Source organism: Mugil cephalus, chromosome 8 (assembly GCF_022458985.1).
Source record: "Mugil cephalus isolate CIBA_MC_2020 chromosome 8, CIBA_Mcephalus_1.1, whole genome shotgun sequence".
Taxonomy (NCBI): Eukaryota; Metazoa; Chordata; class Actinopteri; order Mugiliformes; family Mugilidae; genus Mugil; species Mugil cephalus.
Genome location: NC_061777.1, coordinates 27437394 through 27462192, shown reverse-complemented (window position 1 = coordinate 27462192; position 24799 = coordinate 27437394). Strand labels below are relative to the sequence as shown.

Genomic DNA, 24799 nt, shown 5'->3' with positions numbered 1-24799 from the left:
GTTTTTTGAATGTTTCAAGACTACAGATAAAAAATGTGCTTCTAGCTTACTAAATCCTGCCATGAATTGGTGTTCGTTTAAGTGCGCTGTCCTCACCAAGTATACAAATAAAAGATGCCATGCTGCAAAATCCCTTATGTGGTGATGGAGAACTATGACATTTGGGTTCATTGTTAGGTTCATGTTACAGAGTGCATTTAAGTGGCAGTTACACATTTTACATCACAGGATCCAAAGAGCAGTCATTGGGAAAGATTTCCAAATGAAACTGCAAATGTACCAGCTGCTTGTTACAAAATATGAGTTTTGACTGGATAACAGGGGACATGAAAGGATGTGCAGACAGAGTCTGGTTAAACAGATGAAACATGCCAGGGCCCATTTCAGGTCAGCTCAGTCAGAGGGTTCATCTTAGTGAAATTTAAGTTCAAGTGAGCGTAAGTCCCTGATACATCTGGGTGTTTAAAATATTAAGATGTAACACAACAACAAACGTTTGCCTGTAGGTCTTTATCAAACCAGCAAAAAAATAAAACATTTGCAAGAAATGACAAGATTTGTTGTTTTTTTTTTTATTTTCTCTGTGAAATATTTTCTGTAGCTCACAATATGACATATTAATAATATTCTACCTTCAGCAATGACAGAAATTGGATATTGGTCATACTGTATACAAGAACCTAGGCATTCCCAGGAAGACCATTGAATATATAATCCCTGGGATTGTATATCTAGTCTAGGATTGTGGGTCCAGCTGACTGTCCCACAAGACAAAAGACATTTTAAATAAGTTACACAAGAAAATATGTAAATCTATGTGCACATAACATAACATAACATAACATAACATAACATAACATAACATAACATAACATAACATAGCATAACATAGCATAACATAACATAACATAACATACCACAACATAACATAACATAACACAACACAACACAACACAACACAACACAACACAACACAACACAACACAACACAACACAACACAACACAACACAACATAACATAACATAACATAACACAGTGTGAATTACATATAAGGAATAGTTACATTACTACATTACATGGCAGGTTTAGTAATGCATTTTAGAAAGGACTTTCATGTAAAACTACAGGAATTTAATGTGACAAGGCCCACTGATCACATCACTCTGCTTGATAGCATCATAGATACAATCTCACACACAGAGACTCAACAACCCTGTTGTAAAGGCTAATAGTGTATGGTTTAGAGCACTGCTTTTCAACCACTGTGCCGCGTCACACTAGTGTGCCGTGAGAGATCGTCAGGTGTGCCATGGGGAATTGTCCAATTTCACCTAACTGAAAACAAATGAATTATTATCTGCAAATAACATGCACAGTGTCTGTGCATGTTGTCCAACAGTGCTATGGATCCGAGCAAGCTTAAACACCATCTCCAAACGAAACACCCTCCGCTTCAAAACAAGAATGCAGACTGTTTTGTTTGCCTGCGTGAACACAAGGACAAACAGGCAACTTCTATGAGAAAAAACACAAAGGTAAATGAGAGAGCCCTTAAAGTTAGCTAGCAACTCTTCATATTTCTTTCCCAAATATTATTGCTTCTGTCAGAATAAGCACTATATTTCTGTATTCCTACTAACAGAATGCTTCTGGACAGAATTAGAGTTTGCAAAACACTCTGAAGTTTTCTACTCCCTCTTTAGTCTTAAGACTAACATACAGCTTAAGACATTGTTGTGGCATTTCATGTTCAAGCTGTATTTTTGAAGTGAACATGTTAAGTGCACTTTTTTTATTGAAAAGAAGAAATATAAAGAATAAAATCATTTTTTGTGTTTGATTCCTATTCAAGACACTTTGATGAAAATGGCTATATTGTTAATTAAATTGCACTTTTTATTTGAAAGAAGAAATATAACAGATGACAAAGTACTTTTTTCTTTGTGTTTACTTGATTCATATTCAAGACACTTTGATAAGAATTACTATATTGTTAATATAGGTTACATAGTATCCTTTTTTTATTTTTTAACATTTTTGGTTGGTGGTGTGCCTCGTGATTTTTTTTTATGAAAAAAATGTACCTTGGCTCAAAAAAGGTTGAAAAACACCGGTTTAGGGTGATAATCCACATCATTTCTCAGTAGTGTAGTAACTAAGTAATTTCACTGTATTTACTGGGCACACATTTGCTTGGATTTCAGGTTTTAACATGTTAGCATGGAGAAATGACACACACAGTTACTGCACATTTTTGCAATCTGGACTTTGGGTGTGCATGCAGCTTTTAGGGACTCTGTTACCACTTTCAAAAACATTATCACACATGTTGCGACATTTTTGACTAGCACAGTCTATCTTACGCTTTCTCTCTGCATCATGGTAGAAGTTGTAGAGTTTCACCGGCATAATGACTAAAGTTTTTAGTTTGTACTTGTGAACGAGTGTGTTAAAACGCCATGCATGCATAGAAATAGCATGTAAAACTGTTCCATTTGTACTTGGCTGCTGAAACAATGAACAAACAATAACAATGTGAAATTTCGGTTCAATGGCTATAGAAGAAAACCTGTTAACTAAACTATCCATGACATAAATAAAGTATAAAATAAAATTGTCATCAGGCCAATTTAAAGTTGAGATGTCACCAGCAGCCAAAGAGGAGGTTTGTTCTTTCCTCTCACTGATTGGTCACACCCCTAAAACGCTCATTGATTCCTGCTTTCTAATTGGCTGACGGGCCCCCTCTGAAGCGCCTAAAGCCACTTTTCCATTGAGCAAACGAGACGCCAGTTCATCGGCGTCAACACGCCCTTGCATAGACCGATCTGTCGGCTGATGTGGAACCAGAGTCCCGAGAACCTATCAAAATCCTTCTTTTAGCAGGCAAGCTTCCCTCGTGCGCAAGAGACTCGACCATACGTGAGGGAGACGTTCAAGATGTCTACGAGCTGCGACTACGATCCATACTTAAGTTAGTTCATTACAGCCATTGTTTATGCTACAGAAAACAATCTGAAATTCTTAAAAAATAAGAACATAACGCCACCTTTCGATAACACACCAATCCATTATTCATAGTATCTAAAATACTTAAGTTTCATGATATTGTGCAACTTTAATCAACAATATTCCTGTACAGAGCTAGAAACAACCTATTACCATACAATATACAGAAATGATTCAGGAAAGAGAGGGGGATATAACTTGACACCAAACTTTAAAACTCAAAAAATTCGTACAACAAAGAAAAAGGTCTTTGTTGGAATTATGGGAAAACCTGAATACAGAGCTTAAACAATATCCAATCATGAATCACTCCAAATACAAATAAAAACTGTTTATTTTCACAACATACATAGACGAAGAGACTTAACATTCACCAGTCTGTTTGTTTTTTTTTTGTTTGTTTTTTCCTGGAATTCCATTAATGTTGTGGTAATTGTTGTTATTACTGTTTCTGTTATTACTATTATCTTTGTACATGTCATTAGTCTTGTCTTCATTGAGGCGGGTTACCCTTTGCAGCTTGCCAGTCTTTTACTGAAGGTGCTCAGCTTAAAGTAGAAATCTACTGATGTGGATTATGTCATGTTTTAAACAATCAAGTCCCTTGACTAATGAATTAAATCCATGGAGTGGTCTTAGAAATGTTCCGAATTCCTTATTCTACAGCATAAATTATGTTGCATTTTCAGCTCACATTTGAATAAAACCAGAGTATGAAATTATGACACTCCAAACATTCCGAAGTGAAAGTATGAAAGTAAAAATTATTATGCAACAAAATGATTCTGTCAGTTGGACATTTTTATACTACATTTGTAAAAGATTATTACTGGTGCATTATCAGCCTCCACTTTATAAACCGGCAGAGGTGAAGCAAGCTCTAACTAATATCATCAGATTACTCGGAAGAGGGGAAATTCTATTGGTGATGTGACAAACAATAGACAAGAATCAATAATCAAGAGTCTTTCTTGTCAGTTGGAGAACATAATGAAATGTTGCACTCCTAAAAGTGGGCTAGACACATTATATAAGAAAAAAATGAAGCATTTGTGAAAATAAATATATGAAAATATATGAAATGTATGAAAAACATAACACACCCAATATGTACATAGAAAATATTTTCTCTGTGCATATTAAACATAGGTCAGAAAAGTGACCGCAGACACCAAATGGTTGACATACGTCCACAATAGCAATGCCACGAATAAATACATTTTCCAAAAGGATACCCGAAGTCTACCAAACTGTTTTCCTTTTTATTTTTTTTACTTTAATTTATTTATATTATTTATTTTTTTATGTGTTAATTCCATGTTAATTTCATTGTGGCTACATTTTAATCAATATATCTTTATGTCCATTTTTGTTGTTCGCTGCTCATGTAATTTTAAATACAGTACTGGGGGAAAATGTATGTAAAATATAGCTATTATTTTGTGAAGTAGCAAAAATTGTATCATTCAGTAAACCATATGAAATAATTCTATATTTTGTAAGGTCGGAGGTTCTCTGTCATCGCATATATATATCTAAAACAGTTTTTAGAGATATATAATAACAGTATTATGCCGTTTTAGTAAAACAGTTCTAAAATGTAGTTAAGCGTTTGAGACGCTCATACTCTGTGTAGCAGTATTGAACACGGTTTGTTCTTGAATCCAGCTCATTTTCAACGTCATCACGCAGGGGCGTGTCCTGACAGTTTTCCTTGACAGCCCCACGCTTGTCTTTGACAGAGAGCTTTGCTAGTAGCCGCAGCGCATCTGAAGTCTTCAGTCATTCAAACTAAGTAGCTATCTGCTGGTGTTATTTAACAGCAGCTCTCGCTCCGGGAACAGGACGCCTAAGTGCCGTGGCGCTCAGCACTCCTGCTAACAGTTTTTTTTTTAGCAGACGAATAGAGGACAAAACAAAAATGTCCAAAGACACGGAAGGAAAGGGCGAGAAGATCATGGATATGGAAAGCAAGGTGTTGTGGTACCCGGACTCCAAGAGGAACACACAGATGGACAAGTTTAGGATACAGGTCAACGGAGACTACGGACTTAATCTGGGTGAGTACTAAGGAGGGAGGGAGGGAGGGAGGGAGACAAGGAGCCAGACAGAAAGAGGGAGTAGGTGTGCGTGAGAATCCAAGCCGGATTTTATTGCAAACAGAAAGGCAGTCTCATCCCCTGCCTCCTTTTATTAAGATTATTTTAAAGACTGGTTAGTATCCCTAAATCACACACCCTCCAAAACTGGTTTGCTGTGCAGGCTTTCAAGATAGCTGCTGTGGTAACTATTTGACAGTGAATCAGCTAAACACAAGGGATTATTAGAGATGATGGCCTACGTCCTCTTTATCGCTCCTCGTTCAATGATCATGAGTTGTTTACAGCACTACAGCTCTGCTGTCATGTTGGGAGTATTTCCAGTTTTACCCGAAGAGCTTCCAGCACGGTGAAAGAGATCAGCTCGATTCTATTGTCTTGTTGATGGTGTATCTATTCAAACCACCAGGATTCCGGAGGAATGCTGAAAAACCCGTATGAATAGAGATTTATGTAATCAGGCTGAGATTGGGAAAGGAACATGTGTGTGTGATTTTCAGACATTTTATTTTGAAATTCTGCCTTTAGGCCCCCAGAGAATTTTTTAAGTGTAACTATTTGAAAAGAGAAGAGCAGTTTGTCTTTTAACACCCAGACTTCATAGACAGATCTGTGATCATGAGAAAGCATTGCAAGTGCCACAGTTGAAAAAGGTCACAGACATCTGCTTTAATTTCGGATTGGAGACAGTGTTTACCTGGGTACCACCAGTAAACCCACTGCTTTACTCAAACTGGGATTGAATTCTGACTTAACTCATTAATCATTAAATTGTGTGCTCAGCTTCCTGTTCATTAAATAAACTACTGAAAACAAATACATTCTAATATAAAAGTCCTGCACTAAACCTCCCTTCATACTGTGTACCTTTCCTTTGTGCCTCCAAAACAGTTGTGGCTCATCAGAGAATGGACATGGACCTTCTGAGGGTGTCCTGTCGTGTCTGGCAACAGCATGTTGTTAGCGGGGGCTTTGAGGGGAGGGGCATCTGTGGATCACCCCACAGATACTTGGATCAGTTTGGGATTTAGTGAATTTGGGGTGGCAATTCAACTGGATGATCATTTTGGAAAATGTAGGTTTGCTGTTAAGCAGAGTTTATTAAACACTGATGTATTTCTGTTATTTAACCACTGACTAAAATGGGCTTGTCAGAATAATAGAAATAAGTATTGGCGCAACTCAGTGCAATTCAATAGCACCTCAAAGCAGCCTTCAAAATGAAAACGCAGTTGAATTAACAGCTCTCTGTTATTGGAAACGAATGCTGAACACTATACCTGAGAGGCAGGATGTTTCTTGTGTACCTAATCATCTGGCATGTGAGTGTAAGAGGCGAACAAAACAAGCATTGTAGGAATTTTCTTCGGCTTCTACTGCAGCAATGTTTAAAGTAAATCTTCGTACCCTCCAGTAATCACTGACTCTCTGTCCTCTAAGTCAACTACAGTGATCTGTACCAGTGGTCTGTGGGCAGCTACTCTGAGTTCTGGGCACAAGTGTGGCGTTTCTGTGGGGTGGTCAGCTCCAAACCTTATGAAGAGGTGAGTCCGACCTGCTGTTATAACTTGTCTTTAAGAAAGAACCTTTTTAGTTTCAGAAGTGAGTGTCCGAGTAGAGAAACACACAATATATATAACAGTATAATCAATGACAGCAGTTTACTAGTGAACGCTTTCTTGTTTTTATGCTGGTCCTTTTCAGCTGCATTGACATTTCTCAAAATGTCCCTTTTATGTAAGACTGTAAATGGTTTCTTATTACACATTGTGTGTTGGTTTGAGAGGACTACTCAAAAAAAAAAAAAAATGCATTATTTCACGTGACTATAAATCTGCTTTGAACGTTATGTTCAGTTTGGGCTCATTGCTGTCTGCTGTTTAGTTCTGGGTCTCAGTGTTCTGTTCTGTCCACTTCTCTGGCTAAAACTCTGGAAAATTAGGAACAGCAGATATCTTCATTGAAAAATTGCAGGCTTCTGTGTTGTTTTCACACTTTAGTACACATTCATGCTGCAGGCCAGATTAGACCCTCTGGTTAGCCGCTTTTAGCAGGGCTGTATGTTTGACACCACTTCCATGAAGTGGAAAAATATTAAATAACTTCACTGTTGTGCAGTGAGATCATTGTTTTTAATGGAGCACATACATACAGTAGTTGATTAATGTAAAGAACATGTAGAAAAATATCTGCTGCTAAAATTTGAACATACTACATTTTTTTTACTCAGAGTGAACCATCATTTCCCACCCTTTGTAAAATTCGAACACTGCAAGCCATATGATGGCATTTCTAATCAGTTTGGGCCTCTAAGGCTGCATTAATAATCTAGTTGGAGAAAAGCAGGCTATTAAATCATCGTCATTTGTGTTAGTGTTAGGTAATTTGCCATCTGTCAAGGATATAGCACCTAAGGTGAAGTAATAAACTGTGTCTGACATTGAGAAATGTTGACACACTCCGTCTGCACACATGGATTACATATTAGACTTTACTTGTTGGCTCGTCCTTTTGCAAGACCTCCTAATATTTGTCCAACCAGATCTGAGGTAGAGGAGAGTGAGACAGTTAACAAGTCAAACACATTTATCTGTTAGTTTAATGAAAGTTTGTTAAATGTGTGAATAATAATGTTTTTCAGAACAGTTGATTGAGAAAGAAAGGGAGAACAGATTGTCTGAAAACAAGAACACAGTAGCCTTTTTTTTCAACATGCTTCCCTGTGTGTATTTGGTGTGTGCTTTGTGGGTGTGTACCAGGTGGTGGACGTATCCAAGCGAATCTCAGATGTCCCAGAGTGGTTTAAAGGAGCTCGACTCAACTACGCCGAGAACCTACTCAAACATGCAGACCAGGACAAAGTGGCTCTCTACGCTGCAAGTGAGTAGATTACACAGTGGTGCTGATACAATAGGTATGTGATATACATCAATATGTCCAATAGTGCCTGACGGGGAGGGTTTTATTGGTTTTCATTAATCTCCAACAAGAATCAAATCTCTAATCCCGGAGCAAACATGGCACTTTAACACTCATCACCTTTTCTTTGAAAAGGTCTTTCATTTATGAAACATATGGACATTTCATAGATTTCGTAGAGTCCGAGATAATGTCAGGTGGATTGCTTTGATAGTCAAGGTGGGAATGTCTGGCAAGCATGTCTGATTTACTGAGGTGGGTAAGAACTGAAGCTATTTTCCTCTTTTTGCTTTGACCAGAACATATGTGGGTACGGTACAACACTGTTTGTGTAAACAGCCCATTGATTTTCAGAATCACACAACACAGAATTCATTTTCTGTTTTATTCTTCTTCTTAAACACACATTATCATGCATAATCATACATTTTGTATCTGCTATGCTCAACTCTACTTTGGTCTTATGCTTTCTGCTTCTCCTTGTGGTGAATTTTAACAAGCCATGGCTGTCCAATCACAGTTTGTCCAAGGGAAGGAAAAGCCTAACCCTTATACAGTCAGATTGTTTTTTTGTTGCCTCCTTTTATTTTGTCCATGAATTTTGCAAATAATTTGCACAGATGGACAGGAGCAAATGAAGGAACCCAGTCGAGGGTTAAGTTAAGTACAGGATCAATTTAGCGGTAAGCGTGAGGCTTCGTACGTCACTTGGTTATTAGATTAACTGCTGCCCTCGTCTCTGCCTCTCAGGACCGTCACACGCTAATGGATAGGTCCGTCTTTATCGCTGTGTGTGTGGAGGAAGGAGAGTGGGTTCTTGAACATATACACAACCTCCCTCAGGAGCTGTAATGTAATTATGAGGAAACCTATTGGTCACAATGCCAGGAAGCCTCTGTGAATGTCAGTGGACTATTACTTGACTTCTCCTGTTCAACCACATCTCTCTCATGATTCTTTGTAAATCCACAATTTGTATTCTAAGATACTTAAAAGCAAAAGATTCTGATTACTGGAATAATTATGTAGATTGAGCACATTTTTATCTCTAGTTTCTCATATGTATAATTTTGTTTTGGTCTATCTGCCAGCTGAGGCGAATGAAGAGATTGTGAAGGTGACGTTCGGGGAACTGAGACGGGATGTGGCGTTGTTTGCGGGAGCCATGAGGAAGATGGGCGTCCAGACTGGAGACAGAGTCGTAGGTGAGTCTTAACACTTACTGCTCTCTTATAAAAACGAGTCAGTTTTGAACGGTTACTAGCATTATCTATAAAATTATATGAAATCATTTGATTAGCCCAGCATGAGCAACTCCCGACAGAGCCATTCCAGATTACCCAAAAATATTGTGTGTAGTGGAAGTCGTGCTGGCTTCCAGGTTACTCCATTCATCTGGCATATTTAGGGTGCACTCACAGAATGGGACAGTTGTCCCCGGTCTGTGCCGAGCCCCCTGGTCCCCTGTCCCCCTGGTCCCCTGCCCCCCGTCATACTAAAGTGACTGTTATTTATCCAAAACATCCAAACCTACATGGCCCTGTCTAATATTATCACATAACTTAATTTGAGTTGAATTTCTATAGCCACACCCAGGCCTGATTACTACCACCCGTTCTCAACCAGTAAATCACTTCAATAGTCTGACAAAGTGAAGTGGACCAAAAGATCCTCAAAAGCTAGTCGTTGTGCTGAGAGCCGAAGATAGAATAGAATTCACAACAGACTGTCATAATTATCATGATACAAACCGTGGTGAGGTGTCTCACTGGCTATAAAAGACTTTAAAAAAATAGTATCCGTTTAATCAAATTTAATCAAATTCAAGGCGTTACCTCCCTTGCACAATCTCGCCTTTGAGCACTTGTTGCAGGTTGCAGAGTTTGCATTGTTTGAGGTGAATTACCAATGAATTTTTGACCATTTGGCCTTTTGAAGGTTCACTTCCATCCATGGAGGTAAAAAACGTGATGTCACGTGTAGCGTCGGCACAGCAATAGAGTTAAGGGAGCAGTAATTATATATTCAGATGCACCGAAATGAAGCACCCAAGTCTGGGTGACCTCTCAGTCTGGTTACTACGTTTTGCTGGTGCCATCATGGAGCATGGGTACCCATCCCTAATTATCCCAAAGGCTTGATTGCAGTAGCGTGGCCCAACCAGTTATTAGGCTTTGGGGATCACTTTTTCACACAAGCCCATGTAGGTTTGGATTTTGTTTCCATTAATAATAAAAACACTCATTTAAAAACTGAGTTTTGTGTTTACTTTGTGTTTTAATTTTGTTTGATGATTTGATATATCTAGATGTCACAAACATTCAAAAAAATAAGTCAGGAAAGGGGCCGACACTTTTTCACATCACTGTAACAAAATGTAACTAAATATTGAGTAGGATAAAGTAATGAGTGAGTGAGTGAGTGAGTGAGTGAGTTAGGACATTTTAAATCCAACCGATGAACCTCACCTTGACCTTGAACATTCTGCAAAAACACTTCTCTGGCCATTACTCTACACCTAAAGTTTGGCATCCAACTGCAAGGCATTCATTCTAGTTTGAAACCCATTGCAGTCTGATTTGGGCTCTTCAGTCGTAGCTCTGTGTTTACACCCTATGTATTCACTGGGGAGGAGGTTTTGGCACAAGTCGCAGTTTTTTCTGAATGCCACCATTTATTTTTTTCAAAGCTCAGGAAAAGCTGAGCCTGCATGTTTTTCTTCAGTGCCCCTCTGCAAAGTACATTCATACAAATTCTCACAGTATTTCCAGGGCACTGAACACTACAACCTGCTACTGGGCAGTGCTATATCAGCAACTTTAGCAGCTTTAATGTGATATACATTTCCCCACTTAATGTTTAAAAAAAAGTGTCACATAATTCTAAGAGCTTATTTCTGACACGTCATACTTGTTTCTGTGGAAATGCATTGTGAGTTACACTGCTCAAATTTATGGAGATTAAATTAGCATTGGTGAAACAATAGGTTTTCTGATCTGTCAATACACAGCCATGCTATGAATAGCAAACTTTGATAATTTAATCTGCTGTCATAAAGAGTGCAATCACCCCTCATCTTCTAGATGTGTCTGGACCTTTGTGATGAATTTGGTATGACATTTTGCACAACCATAAATCCCTACAGAACCTAATTCTTACATCAATATTGCCATTTTCAAGAACCAAATTAGTTAAAATGCAGTTTGTCATACTACTTCTTACTTAAGACTGACTTACATAATTAAAAAGAGTTAAACTTGCAAAAAAAAAAAAAAAACGCAATGAAGTTTTGGAAATCAGTCTTTTGGTTTTACAGTGTCTCAGAGGTACAGCTAAAGATATCAAGTTACAGATACAAGTTTTTCCAGCCATAGCACAATGACGTTTATGCTTTGTCATTGTCAGGAGAGTTCCTCACACTGGGTTTGTCAAATCTTAGCATCTCTGGTGTCACCACATGTTTTAAGATGAAAGGCACAGTAGTTTAGTGGTTATAGAAAATGCTATGATTAGATTAGAATTAGAATTGTACATAGGGGCAGAAAAATAACAAGAATAAGGAGTGGACTGTATAAAAGATAAATAATAAGATAAAAATAGAATAGAACAACGAATATACAAGTATTGGCATATATACAAAAGTATCGAATTGCAACAAAAAGTATTGAATTGCAAACAGATCATTGGATGGATATTGCACACGGTTGTACACAGTGTAAGTAGTGAATGGTGAGAGGGTTGAACCTTGAGGATTAATAATATGGCACATATTACCAGTGGAGCCTAACAGCAGCAGGAAGGAAAGACCTTCTGTATCGTTCCTTCACACAGGCAGGTGAAGCAGTCTGTCACTGAAGCTCCTCAGTGCTGTCAGGTCACCTTACCTATACAGATATGTATTTGGGGTATATAAAATATATCCTCCGCCCTTTCAACAGCTGCTAGGATTTTTGTCACCCATCATAAACCAGTAGCAGCTTGGTGATATAAGCATGTAATGCTGTATGTTTCAAACAGCCACCTGCTTTTATTTGGATGCAGTAACGTTAGGGGCGCAGTTAAGGAATGACCAGGAAGTGTGAGAGTATTTGTGTCTGTGTGCTCCAAGGAGAGATAGATATTGTGGTAGGGAAATCCATTAGCTAAATGACTTAAGCTCTGTGGGAATCTCATTAGAACGATGAGAAAAGATGGAGGGAGGCGATGGGAAGCTAGAGAAGAAGAGGGTCAAGAGATAGAGAGACGGTCACTTCATGCCTCCCTCCTCCCTTCTTACCATTACCTTTCTCCCATATCTGAACACAAAACTGTGTGTGTGTGTATGTGTGTGTGTGTGTGTGTGTGTGTGTGTGTGTGTGTGTGTGTGTGTGTGTGTGTGTGTTAAAGGTGTCCTTGCCCCTAGGTTGTAACTAAAGAATCTATATATCTAGGAGATATACTGTGTAAGCTCTTAGCTGATGAAGGCTGCTATGTTTTATAGCAGAACGTGAGCCAACTGGGCACACACACACAAGCACACACGTTTTGTCCCATTCATGGACTTTTTAGTTTCATCACTCTTATCCATGATAGGCTTTTTCTATCTGTCTACTCCACCATTCCTAGCCTATGTTTCTGGTTGTCAATACACCCAGGCCAGACATTGTCTTTTACTTTTACCTAATACAAATATTGGGTGTGCGTAAAAGCATGTTAGAGGTACCACAAGTAGTGTGTGTAAATAATAGAATTTAACTTGCACTGCTATCACCAATGCTATAGCCTCAGTTTATGAGCTGCCTGCTCCACCAGATGAGTTGCTGGAAACAACCATGGAATTTCAGGTGCAGCTTGCACATTTAGGCAAAAGGAGCACAAAACGGAGTGACCGTTTTGCAGCAGGAAATGTTTTTCGTGAAGTGCACACCACCTTACTGTAAGTGGGGGAGAAATTGAATACCGTTCACATGCACTGCATTTCACATGTGGCTGGCAAGATTGGTCAGAGCAAAGCATAAAAGTAACTGTCATTCATCATTCTTTCCTTACTTTGTATTAATCAAAACTGATTTTACAGTCAAGTGTTTTGGTGAGATAGGACACATTTATCTTTTTAAACTTTTGAATGATTTCCAGATGTTCTGACCCTTTAAATAGCCTGGTGTAAGCACAAAATTCTCGACTGGTCAACAATCGTTGACACCATTATTTTTTTTCTTTTACACCAGTGGTCTTGTCTCATAAATAAACAAGATAAGAGAACAGTGTAATACCCATCGTTCTGATTGTTCTGGTTTCACAACCAGTCATTCACACTCTGAAGGACAAGTTGCTTTCCATACACTGGCTGACAACAGGCAAGTAGACCTAAAGCTTTTATAGTAGTCTGCATGAATAAGCACACTGGGCAGTACAGGCAACGTGTTGCTTTACACCATGGCAAGGGTCATAATATTAGCCACGGAGGCAGTCAAACAAGTTGTTGTGGGTAATGATCCATGATGTCATCTGTCCTGGTCCAGTGTAAGGAGATAACATTTATGAGAGTGCCTGTGGAGCCAGTGTAGCAGGATGTCATCCAGTCCACCATAGCAACCAACACAGCCTCATTACTCATGATTCATAGGAAGTGACAACTCAGTCACTGGTAGACAAGTCAGTTTGTCTTGCTTGGCTGGTTATCGGTTTATTATGTTAGATTAGTGACACGTTATCAAGTTTAAAGGTAACATTGGAGCATCCGTGTGGGGCCTGGCCAGTTTATGGTCTTATTACTTCATGTATTTATATAGTTTTTACATTTTTCTATATTCTTGTGTCCTGCACTGATGTTTTGCATCCATTTGTGTAAAAACTACAGCCATTACAATATGGCAGTGAGGTGAAATTAGCCTTTAATTGTACCGGCTTGACATGAATTCAGTAAATGACATGAACTTGTATATTACACATTATTCTTCATTTTTTACCTGCAGTGTCAGTATCTCTCCCTCTGATTCCGTCTCCATCTTCAATTGTCTGTGTCTATCAGGAGAAAAGACTTCTAATGCCCTTGGGCACCGTTTCTTACTGTATATTGATCGAGGAATATATCACAGCACACCAGCTCTTATGATCTCAGCTCTGCTTGTTAAGAATGAAATATTTTCATAGCCCCGATGTTCATCACTTTCCCTTCACTTTAACTGCTTCCCCTTCTCTCTTTTCCTTTCATCCAGACTATTGTCACTGCCTTTCCCTGTCTCCATCTCCTCTCCATTGACTTTTTCTACTTTTTTTCTTTGCATCGTCTGCAGTCGAAAGACATTGACGTTTGGCAGATTTTTTTGGCATCACTGGTTATTCTACTAAACTTACTGTATGTAATTCTGAATGTATCAGTAATCATCATTTTGTGCACTTGTTATAAATAATATAGCTATATAATCTATAGTAGGTCACCAGTGATCAAAGTACTAGTAAAGAACTACTCTGATGGATATATTGGAAAAATTATGAGTTCAAAAAATAATTGTTGCAGCCCAAATAGTTTGTAATAAACTAAGAAGTAAAGTGGTAGTTCGTGGATTTAAATTGAGCCTTTTCTTCTCTCTTCATGGTTCCTCTCTCTCTAGGCTACCTGCCCAATGGGATCCATGCAGTGGAGGCCATGCTAGCAGCAGCCAGCATCGGAGCCATTTGGAGCTCCACGTCTGTCGACTTTGGAGTCAATGTAAGGACCGTACTACATTTTTGTATGTTTCATTTATACTTATTGCCTTCTGTGTCTGCTAGTGGATGTATTAGGTAATGCACCTCACAACTTTTATCTGCTCCCTATTTACAAGCCAATTTCTTGTGCAAGAGTATGTTGAGAATCTCAGTCATAAGTTTATTTTCGTCCTATCTTTACTTTCTCTATTTTTAGTATAGATGAACCAGACGAAGGCTATTTAATGTGTGAATGTGTGTCTATCAGCAGGAGTAAAGTGTGCAGTGTGATCATTAATGTCAAAGTGGCAATATTTATTGTCATATTTATTCTATATGAGTTGCATTGGACCATTTATTAATTTATTTTTAATAAATTTTTACCTGAATGAAGAATGAAATACTTCATTCTACAACAGCTCCTTCCTTCCAATGACTTTTTGTTTCTGATCTGATACTGCCCCTTCTGGTATGTCAGAGAACTGCATTTACAATCATGATGTGAACATCATGTGAACTTCATTCTTTTGTACCTTTATTATCTACCTTTTTTCATTTTGTTAGTTTCTTCCTATGTTTTCCTATGCTGTCTTGTATTTCCCTCTGGGATGTAGGTGTTGTGGTTATTTCTTCTTAACTTTACTTGTTGGTTTTAACTGTCTCATTTTATGTCTCAGGGTGTTCTTGACCGGTTTTCCCAGATCCAGCCCAAACTTATCTTCTCGGTTGCTGCGGTAGTTTACAACGGCAAAACACATGACCACATGGAAAAGCTGACCAGTGTTGTGAAAGGTGTGCAACCACATTTCCTTTTGGAGAATTTTCTCTTTACTCTTTTTCAGAGTCTATTCTTGCCAAAGTCTAGGAACTGACAATGACATTTAGCCGTTGATCTAATGGATGGTAAACTTGGTCTTGTGGCCTGGCCAGACTAATCATGTAGACACACATAAAGTATGTTGTATTTGATATGTTTTGGTCTCCTTATATTAAGACCTAGAATGATTTTCCTTTCTCTGTAACTAGTAGACTGGTGTTCATTGTGAAACATTTAGGCAACATAATGCAGAAATTTGCTATAATTGGAATACCCATAGAAGTAGAATCATCGCTTTGTCAGACAAAAGTATCTCTCTGTCTCTCTCTAGGTCTACCTGACCTGAAGAAAGTAGTTGTTATTCCCTACGCTCGCTCCAAACATGAGACTGACCTCTCCAAGATCCCCAACAGGTGTGTGTCTTTAATCCAACTATAAATAATGTTTAAACTGAGCAATTGTGTCATTATATTTCTCTCTCTCTTTTAAAATATCCCCAGTGTATTCATAGATGATTTCTTGGCGTCTGGGCGTGGTGAGAGTGACCAGTTCCCTCAACTAGAGTTTGAGCAGCTTCCATTCAGTCATCCTCTTTTCATTATGTACTCGTCTGGAACCACAGGCGCTCCTAAATGTATGGTCCACTCTGCTGGGGTAAGAGTCACAGAGATGTCCAAATGAAAAGCTACAAATCACCTTTATTGTGTTCTTTGTAGGTTGAGCTGTCACAAACTGACTGTTTTATAGAGTTAAACCAAGAATGCTGCCTCTTGACAAATTGTTTCATTAATTGGCCCGTGTGCTCTCTTTGAGAACAATTACATAATTGCTGTTTTTTTTTTTGTAGCTAATGCTTTGTTTCTGCGTCACATGGGCTAGACACAGCTGTCTCTTAGAAATAAACACACACTGGTCACATCTGTTTGCTGAGGTCTCCTGGGCTGAGCCATATGTACATTTCTAATCTCTGCGCACACCATTTATTAAGACATGGGAATAGCGTTTATATTCTTGAAATGGCCAGACTAATGATTTCAAGAAAAAAGATCAGAATTTGAATCACACTGCATCCAATACTTTATGGAGTTTGTGCAGTCCTCATAGAATTATGTATTACTAGATTTCCATCCTGTCAACATTTAAAAAGCATTTCTCATGCTAAAGGTAATTTTTTCCTTCAATCATAACACAAAGTGAAGATACGGCTGACAATGTGACCAAAAGTGATGAAGGAAGGTAAAGCTCCTCATGACATAGTATTGTAGTTGACAGCAATGAGATCTAGTCATTCCTTTTTACGGGGCTACACACATCTGACACGTTAAAGTGAAGTTGTTGTGGTCTGTTAAGAGTAGAGGAGTCCTCTTTTATCTGTCATGCTTTATCTGTTCTTATTTGAAGCTGACTTCATCAAATCATACCAACCATACTTACCAGCCTGCTCAGATCATTTTAGTATCACAGTCACAGCTGCTGTAGTTTAAAAAAAATCTACAGATGTGTCTGTTGTGTTTTCATTACTCAATGCACCTCAAGATGGCAGCAGATCTCTGTCAGCAGACCCCAGGAAGGTTATTTGCTCTCAAGAGGATGCATGAATGACATTTTCCTGCTCCACACCACCTGTGAGGGAGGGAGGAAGTGTCAAAGGAATGTGTGATTTCAAAAGACCCACTGCACTTTGAAAGCTGACATGCACGTTGCTCAAAATGGGTTAGGCCACTCAAACAAAAGCACTTTTACGTTACACTTTTAAATCAGTTGTTGTCCCTCCATTCCCCTTTGTGGCACCTATTTTTTCCTTACTCTCTTTATCCGTTCCTGCCTTCGTTTTTGCTCTCTTGCCCTTCTTTCACATTGGTTTTCAACCTTAAACTTTTTTCTTTTTTTTTTGCTCTCTCTTTTTCAGACTCGTCAAATTTTTTCATGGTTTGCTTTCTTTTTCCACTAGGGCCTGTTTCTGTTTTTCTCTTAATGTGTCTCGCTCTGTTCCTAACTCCTTTCTTTCCTTTGTGCCCCCTCCTTCTGCCCATGCCACCGATAATTGGACAGTAATGCATCGGTGAAAACGTTTCGCATTGTGACGCTGGCGGTCGTCTCTGCCTCAGCCAATTAGCCCTGGTGCTGTTGTGCCTCCTGCTTTGTTCCAGCGCTGTTAACATGCTGTCAGTAGCAAGATGGCATGCACTAAAGGATGCGCATGGCAGCTGAGTCCTGCCAAAGACTATATGCACGCACGTGTACACACATACTGTAGGAGGACCTCTTTATATGAAAAGGAAAGTAGAATCAAAACTACAACACAGCAACAATAGCAAAAATAAAAATATAATAATAACCAAGTCTTATACAAAATATATCTCAACGTAAATTACAAGTGTTTCTGTCCTTGATTCTTTCAAATGAACATAATGAATGAACTAAACCATATAAAAAGGGGAACCGATACACTGTTAGTTCATGTACAAGTCATGATAATAAAAAATTGCATGATAACAGACAGTTTTTGCTCACTTCTTGTCTCTTTAGGGCACCCTCATCCAGCATTTGAAAGAACATATTCTCCATGGCAACATGACCTCCAGTGATGTCATCATTTACTACACTACGGTGGGTCTGCAACCTTGTCACCATAAAAAATGACACATCATTGACAGTCATCTTTTTAATAGAGCCCTAGTGACCTTGGTTCTGGGGCAGCTGCTCATACAAATGGTTTTCAAATGTAGCCAGGTTGGAGAATTTACTTCTGTCTCTGCTTTCTTACATCTATGCAGTGAAAGAGCATGTTTGATTTTTGAGCTAGAGACATTTGTTTTAAGATCCTTCCACAGCTTATTTTCTTTCTTTCTTTTTCTTATCACCATTAGTGATGATAATTTTTATTTGTGATACTAAATATTTAGACTGATCTGGACTCCAGAAGACATCCCAGCACAATCTGGCAATGATCCAAGAGTTTCTTGTGATGTAAGAAAAGTCCTGAACAGTCAGCCCATCTATACTTCCAGCAGTTCCTCAAAGTTCTGAGCTGTATTGGGCTCATTATCCTGCTGCAATATGAATTCTTCTTCACATAGATGCAAACCAGAGGCTGGAGCACAAATAGTTGCTGTTTTTGCTTTTGCGAAATCTGACTGAACGTGACACCAATTCCAGATTCAAGATTCAAAGAGTTTATTGTCATGTGCACAGAATAAAAACATGTTTTCCCTTACAATGAAATTCTTCTTTTGTAAAAGATACATATAATACAAAATATAAAATAATTAATGCACAATAACTAGTTACAATAATTGGTATTATAAGCCCCTGCTGTAATGCAGTGGAACCACTATTGACATAGTTGGTGTGAAAGTAGGATGGTGCCAAAGCAGCGCCACAGCCTGCAGTCAGACAAGGAAACCGCGAATCGCAGTCTGAAGTAGTTGATCCATGTTGAAGAGGAAGGAGTGTTAATGCCAGATAAACTGACCACTGTGTTTGTGTGTACGCCGTTAGACTGGCTGGATGATGTGGAACTGGCTGGTGTCTGCTCTGGCAGTGGGAGCCTCTGTGGTTTTGTATGACGGTTCACCACTAATTCCAACACCCAATGTACTGTGGAACCTGACAGACCAGCTGGGGTGAGTAAGCCACACATGTGCACAAACGCACACAGGCTGACAAAAGGAAACGACTATGACTGAATCGTGGTGCTTTTTGTTGCTTTGATGATTTTTTATTTTTCATTCTAAATCGCACCAAAAGTGGCCCTTTGAAAATGTGCTCTAATTATGGACTGCCACCATTTTGTTCTGGATCTTCTTTAATACTGGATGAAGCTTCGGATAAAATTCATAGAAATTATTTGGAGCTTCTGCAAAAACTTTTACAGTAAGCACTTTCTACTGAGCAATTTATTATTTATTTAAAAGGGAAGAAAGGGGGGAAAAGCAGATAGTTTTCAAGAAATGGAGGATTGTTGATAGAGAGGGAGGGAAGGTTGGTGATAGAGTTAACTTTTATTTCACTGATTAGCAACGGACTTATTTGGTGTACAGCATATGAAAATAGAAGCACGGGAAAGAAGGAACAGGCTTTAAGCAATGTCAAACCAATGGGCAGCAGTGTCAGAACAGTTTAACTCCACCAGTTACGAAGAAATGTTGGATTTTACTTTTTTTTTTTTTTTTTTTAACTCTTAGGGTACCTACGGGGACCCCCTTCATAGAGCACTTGGCAACTGGTACAACAACTGGTAGTCATCATATATAGCATCAAATACCTAGCTGAAAATAAACTTACCAGAAGGACTGGGTATACACCAGTATTATATAAACTATCTAAAATGACAGAATCCATCCTTAAAAAATATTTGACATGTATTTTAGTGTTTTAGTTTGGCCCATGTCACATTCACTAACATGGAGGAGGTGGAGATTATGACTTATACTGCAGCCAGACACCAGGGGGAGCTGTCCTTGCTTTGGTTTCACTTTAGAGGAGCTGTTCCATCATCCATCTTTTACAGTCTATTGTTCAAACACACAAAAGACACCTCAAACATCCTTATTGATTGCCCCAAATGAGCTGCCTTGCTGTCATTTTGTAAGTGCACTGATGTGTTGAACTCAGCAGCATGGGTTATTTTAAGTAGGGTCAGCCAAGCCTTTTGTTATGGAGATTAATGGTGACATTTTACATTTGGATGAACCCAAAAAACCTGGGTCCAACTGCTACACAGCCAGAGCAGCTGAAAGTTGCTAAAGTTGTCTAATCCAGAAATTGTCTATTTTATAATTTGGGACAATGTGAAGATGGGGGATGGTAATTTATCTGAATTCCTTACATTATATACAGTAACGTATTTATGTAGCATATTTAACAAGTATAACTATGGTACGTATCAGAATTAACATTGTACAAACCGTCTACAACCAACAAACTTTATAGTCCTCTTTATTTTTAATTTTTCATGAATTATCTGTAGTCTTACTTTTAAGTTAGACCATTTGATTTACAGTGTGTAGTTATTTAAAATGTCGCAAAAATAAATTTGATACAATATTTATCAGATATCTCATCTCATCTTCCATACCACTTAATCCTCCCTAGGGTCGGAGTCTATCCCAGCTGGTATCGGGCGAGAGGCAGGGTACACCCTGGACAGGTCTCCAGCCTATCGCAGGGCTAACACAGAGACATACAACCATTCACACTCACACACACCTAGGGTCAATTTAGAGTCACCAATGCTAACGAGCATGTCTTTGGACATGGGAGGAAACCGGGGCACCCGGAGAAAACCCACACCTGGGAGGGATCGGCACTAACCACCGAGCCGCTGTGCCTCCCTTTATCAGAAGTCATTTAATGAATTGGGGCAGCACAGCGGTTCGGTGGTTAGTGCTGATGCCTCCCAGCGATAAGGTCCAGGTTCTCGGGCCTTTCTGGGTGGAGTTTCCATGTTCTCCCTGTGTCCGCGTGGATTCTCTCCAGATACTCTGGCTTCCTCCCACATGCTTGTTAGGTTAGGTTAATTGGTGACCCTAGGTGTGAGTGTGAGTGTGAATGGATGTTTGTCTCAGTGTTAGCCCTGCGATAGGCGGGAGACCTGTCCAGGGTGTACCCCACCTCTAGTCCGATGCCAGCTGGGATAGGCTCCAGTAACCCCCATGGTATGGAAGATGAGATACCCACCTAGAGTGTTCTTGATCATATTTCCATACTAACTAACAACACCTGATGAATCCTTGAGCAGCTCTAGAATGACAGCCAACATTTGGAGATTCTGTCAAATAGAACTCCTGACATTGATTGTGTGCAATATTTTGTACACTCAGCCAAGATGTGGCTTGAAAAAAAATACTGCAGTAAGCAAAAATAAGACAGTAGCGATGGGCATTCAAATAAATTTCTTTGATAGATCATCTAGAAGATCAACGATCAATTATCGATTAATCATTATATTTTTAAAATTAAAAATGCAATGAAAATACAAATACAATGTTTTTCCTCAATGAAATCTTTATTACAAGAACAGTATAACTCTTATGGCAGTTAAACCTGATATTCAATGGTTAAATTTAAAGATATGCGGTGCTCTAAAGCAGCAGAGCCTGTAGCTGCAAGCTGGTGCTCTAAAACACAACTGACCCTCTTACTTTTTAAAACAATCATATTAAACCATTACTTAATCAAAAACACAATAATATTTAGGTCTGACAGGTTTTGGCAAAACGTAACTTAAACTTAAAACCGAATCGGGAAAGACGGGGAGAGTAAGGGAGAGATTACATAACAATTAATTACCGTATTTTCCGTACTATAAGGCGCACCTTCAATGAATGGCCTATTTTAAAACTTTGTTCATATATAAGGCGCACCGCATTATAAGGCGCACTGTCAGATTTGGAGAAAATTGGAGGTTTTTAGGTGCGCCTTATAGTGCGGAAAATACAGTAGTTTATCGGTTACGAGAGGAAGGGCAGCGGAGCGGTGTTATTTATCGCAGGAGAAAAAGCTCTTTGGCATCATCGCGGTGAAGAGATGAATGACTGTGGCCATCTCGCTTTGTTCCCTCGGAAACTCTGTTTAGTCTTCTTTACTTGGCGCAGGTCATCTTGTTGCTTCCTCCACTTCCGCACCATTGATTCGTTAATGTTAAATTCTCTCGCTGCTGCTCTATTCCCGTGTTCTACTGCGTGACTGATCGCCTTGAGTTTAAACTCTGCGTCGTAAGCGTGTCTCTTAATAGGAGCCATTTTGGGGTCTTTACATAAACACACAAATGTAAATGAAACGGCACGCCTCGCGCAGTCATATATCCCAGCATGCACCGCGCGCTTCTTCTTCTCCTCTTCGTTTTTAGGTGCGCCTTATAGTGCGGAAAATACGGTACTTAACAGATCCTCATAAAATATAACTAGTAACTCACATACAGGCTACGTTGGTGATGGACGTCTAACAGTAACTTCAACACCAGCCTACTGATTTTTGTTGAGAAAAATAAGCATGTTAACATGCCCTGGGGTCAGACGCGAGCACAGCCTGGTGACCATCAGTCCAGCAGCCGACAACACCCGCTCTGAGAGGACTGACGTTGCCGGGATGCACAGGTACCTCCGCGCTAACTTGGCCAGCCTGGGGAACCTTATTCCATTCACTTTCCACTTATACACGGCTTCGCAGTGTTTGCAGTGAACTTCATTATTATTTTTTTTAATTCTAAATGGTCCCACGTCACACTTCGCCGTGACCTCTTCATGATTATTTTTGAAATCTATGGAAACTTGCAGGTAGCTGAGTACACCGTTTTCTCAAATATCGCCCCCGGTTGGTAAAATGTTCCATTGCTGCCACACAGTGAAATTAACTGCATTGCTTCAAGACTCACACTACGCAGCACAACCTTTATTTAATACCAACGTTTGATCGATTAAAAATTCATGTGATCGACGCAATTCTTAACGATCAATTATCGATCATCGATTAATCATGCCCATCCTTAATAGACAGCGATTCCTAACATCTTCAGAGATAGCATATTGCCTTCAGCAAGGAGAGGAACAATGGCAAGAAAACTCTGGCAAACATGGGGAATAGTGAAAGTACCAAGAAAAATTAGTCCTGCAAAAACTCTGAACAGCGTCTGCTTGTGAGCTAATGAGGTCTTGTCTGTTTTTAGCTATTTGAATGATCAGATGTATAAGGACCATCAAAAGATGATTGGTTACTCGGTGCAACAGCTGGAAGAGTAGGGATTCTACCAATATTTGAAACTGTGAAACTGGTTAGTATTGTTTGGTTTGTTGTTTTTGATGAGACAGCTGCCCCAGTGAATCACACTGACCGTCTCCCTTGTTAAATGAACAAGGTTAGAATACAAAAAAAAAAAAAAAATCCAGAGAAAGGAATTTGGTGAAGGGCAAACAACATGACAGAAAGATGGATGGAACCTTTTAAACTGTGAGAAGACTTTTGTAGCAATTAAGTAGTGATGTTGCCATCTCAGATGTACAGTATTTTGCAGTTCCTAGAGTTACATGAAAATAGTCTCTGGGAAAGAATGACATGATTAATTTTTTTCTTACAGCCTCATCTTTTGAATTGAGGTTGGACCTTTTAATTGGAACTAAATCTGCCAGAGACTTAGAAGGAGCAGAACTTACGCTGAGCCTTTCTCTGTTGCCTTACATTTGGCACAGTGTGTCATGGCGGCCGTTTAACTGCTCAATCCTACTGCCACTACTGCCAAACATAAAATTTCAATGGTGGAAAAGGACCAAAAATTTTACTCGACACACACTGACCCTAAGAGAGGCTGTAATAAGGTTGTTTAAGGTAACAACTATAAGGTGAAATATTCCATTATGTATGTACATAATCATGTATGGGATAATGGGAAGACACAGATTTAGAGGTATTATCCCATGCACTTTCTAACAAAATGTATATGTATGTAAAATAACAATAATTATTAGTTAGTTATATTATTAATGATTAAAAATAATGAATTGTCTAATAAAAAACATATAATTAGTTTGAGTTTTTAAGACAAAATGTTCTGATTGCTCTCTTAAGGATAGATTTTAGTGCTCCATTCCACCATACAATCATATTGACATTTCGTTCATCGCACTAGTTTTCCCTGCACTTGTCCCTCAGTGACAAATTGTCACGTTCATTAGATATAATATAAGGTCCTCTCTTTCCTCCTCTGGACATTGATTTGGACATCCATATTCACCAAATATTTTAACACTTCTTTGCCCACAGTTTAATCTTCTTTTCCTTTCGGTGGCTCCCTTCAGGGGCCGGCACTGTGAATCATCTGCTTCCATCTTACCCCATCCTCTGTATCCTCTTCTCTCACACAAAGTACCTTCATGTCCTCCATCACTTCAACCTCCTCTTTGTTCTCCCAGTAGACCTCCTGCCTGCAGCTCTAAGCTCAGCATCCTTGAATATAGATGAATATATTCACTCTTTACCTACAGTTTAATACTAATTGCATTAGTCTGGATCTGCAGTTATTCTCTTTTTTACCAACCCTGAGTCTGAACTCCAAATTAGGAATGTAAAACAATTGTGTGAATGGTAAATTATCACCAGCGACGTGTCAGAATGGGGCGCTGCTGGTAGCAATTCAAAATAACAGACAACCCTTACTTAGTGTTGCCTTTGAGTCTGGTAAAAGCAGCAAAAATAATACAATTTAGAAATGATGAATTAAAACTTTTAGATGCTTTGTGTTCCATGTAAACGAAAAAACAAGCCTCTCTTCAGTTTTGGATTGAATGA

General features: G+C 38.9%; 1 protein-coding gene across 1 annotated transcript in view; it reads left to right on the top strand.

Annotated features, from left to right (window-relative positions):
* Positions 1–4750: 4750 nt before the first annotated feature.
* aacs (acetoacetyl-CoA synthetase) overlaps positions 4751–24799 on the top strand; it is a 36500-nt gene continuing 16451 nt past the window's right edge. Inside the window, exons 1-10 of the mRNA XM_047592109.1 lie at positions 4751–5070; positions 6550–6653; positions 7869–7989; positions 9120–9233; positions 14622–14719; positions 15375–15489; positions 15846–15927; positions 16015–16168; positions 18044–18124; positions 19016–19140. Coding sequence (XP_047448065.1) covers positions 4932–5070; positions 6550–6653; positions 7869–7989; positions 9120–9233; positions 14622–14719; positions 15375–15489; positions 15846–15927; positions 16015–16168; positions 18044–18124; positions 19016–19140 — 1133 coding nt within the window. The 5' untranslated portion in view covers positions 4751–4931. The remainder of the gene's footprint in view (positions 5071–6549; positions 6654–7868; positions 7990–9119; positions 9234–14621; positions 14720–15374; positions 15490–15845; positions 15928–16014; positions 16169–18043; positions 18125–19015; positions 19141–24799) is intronic.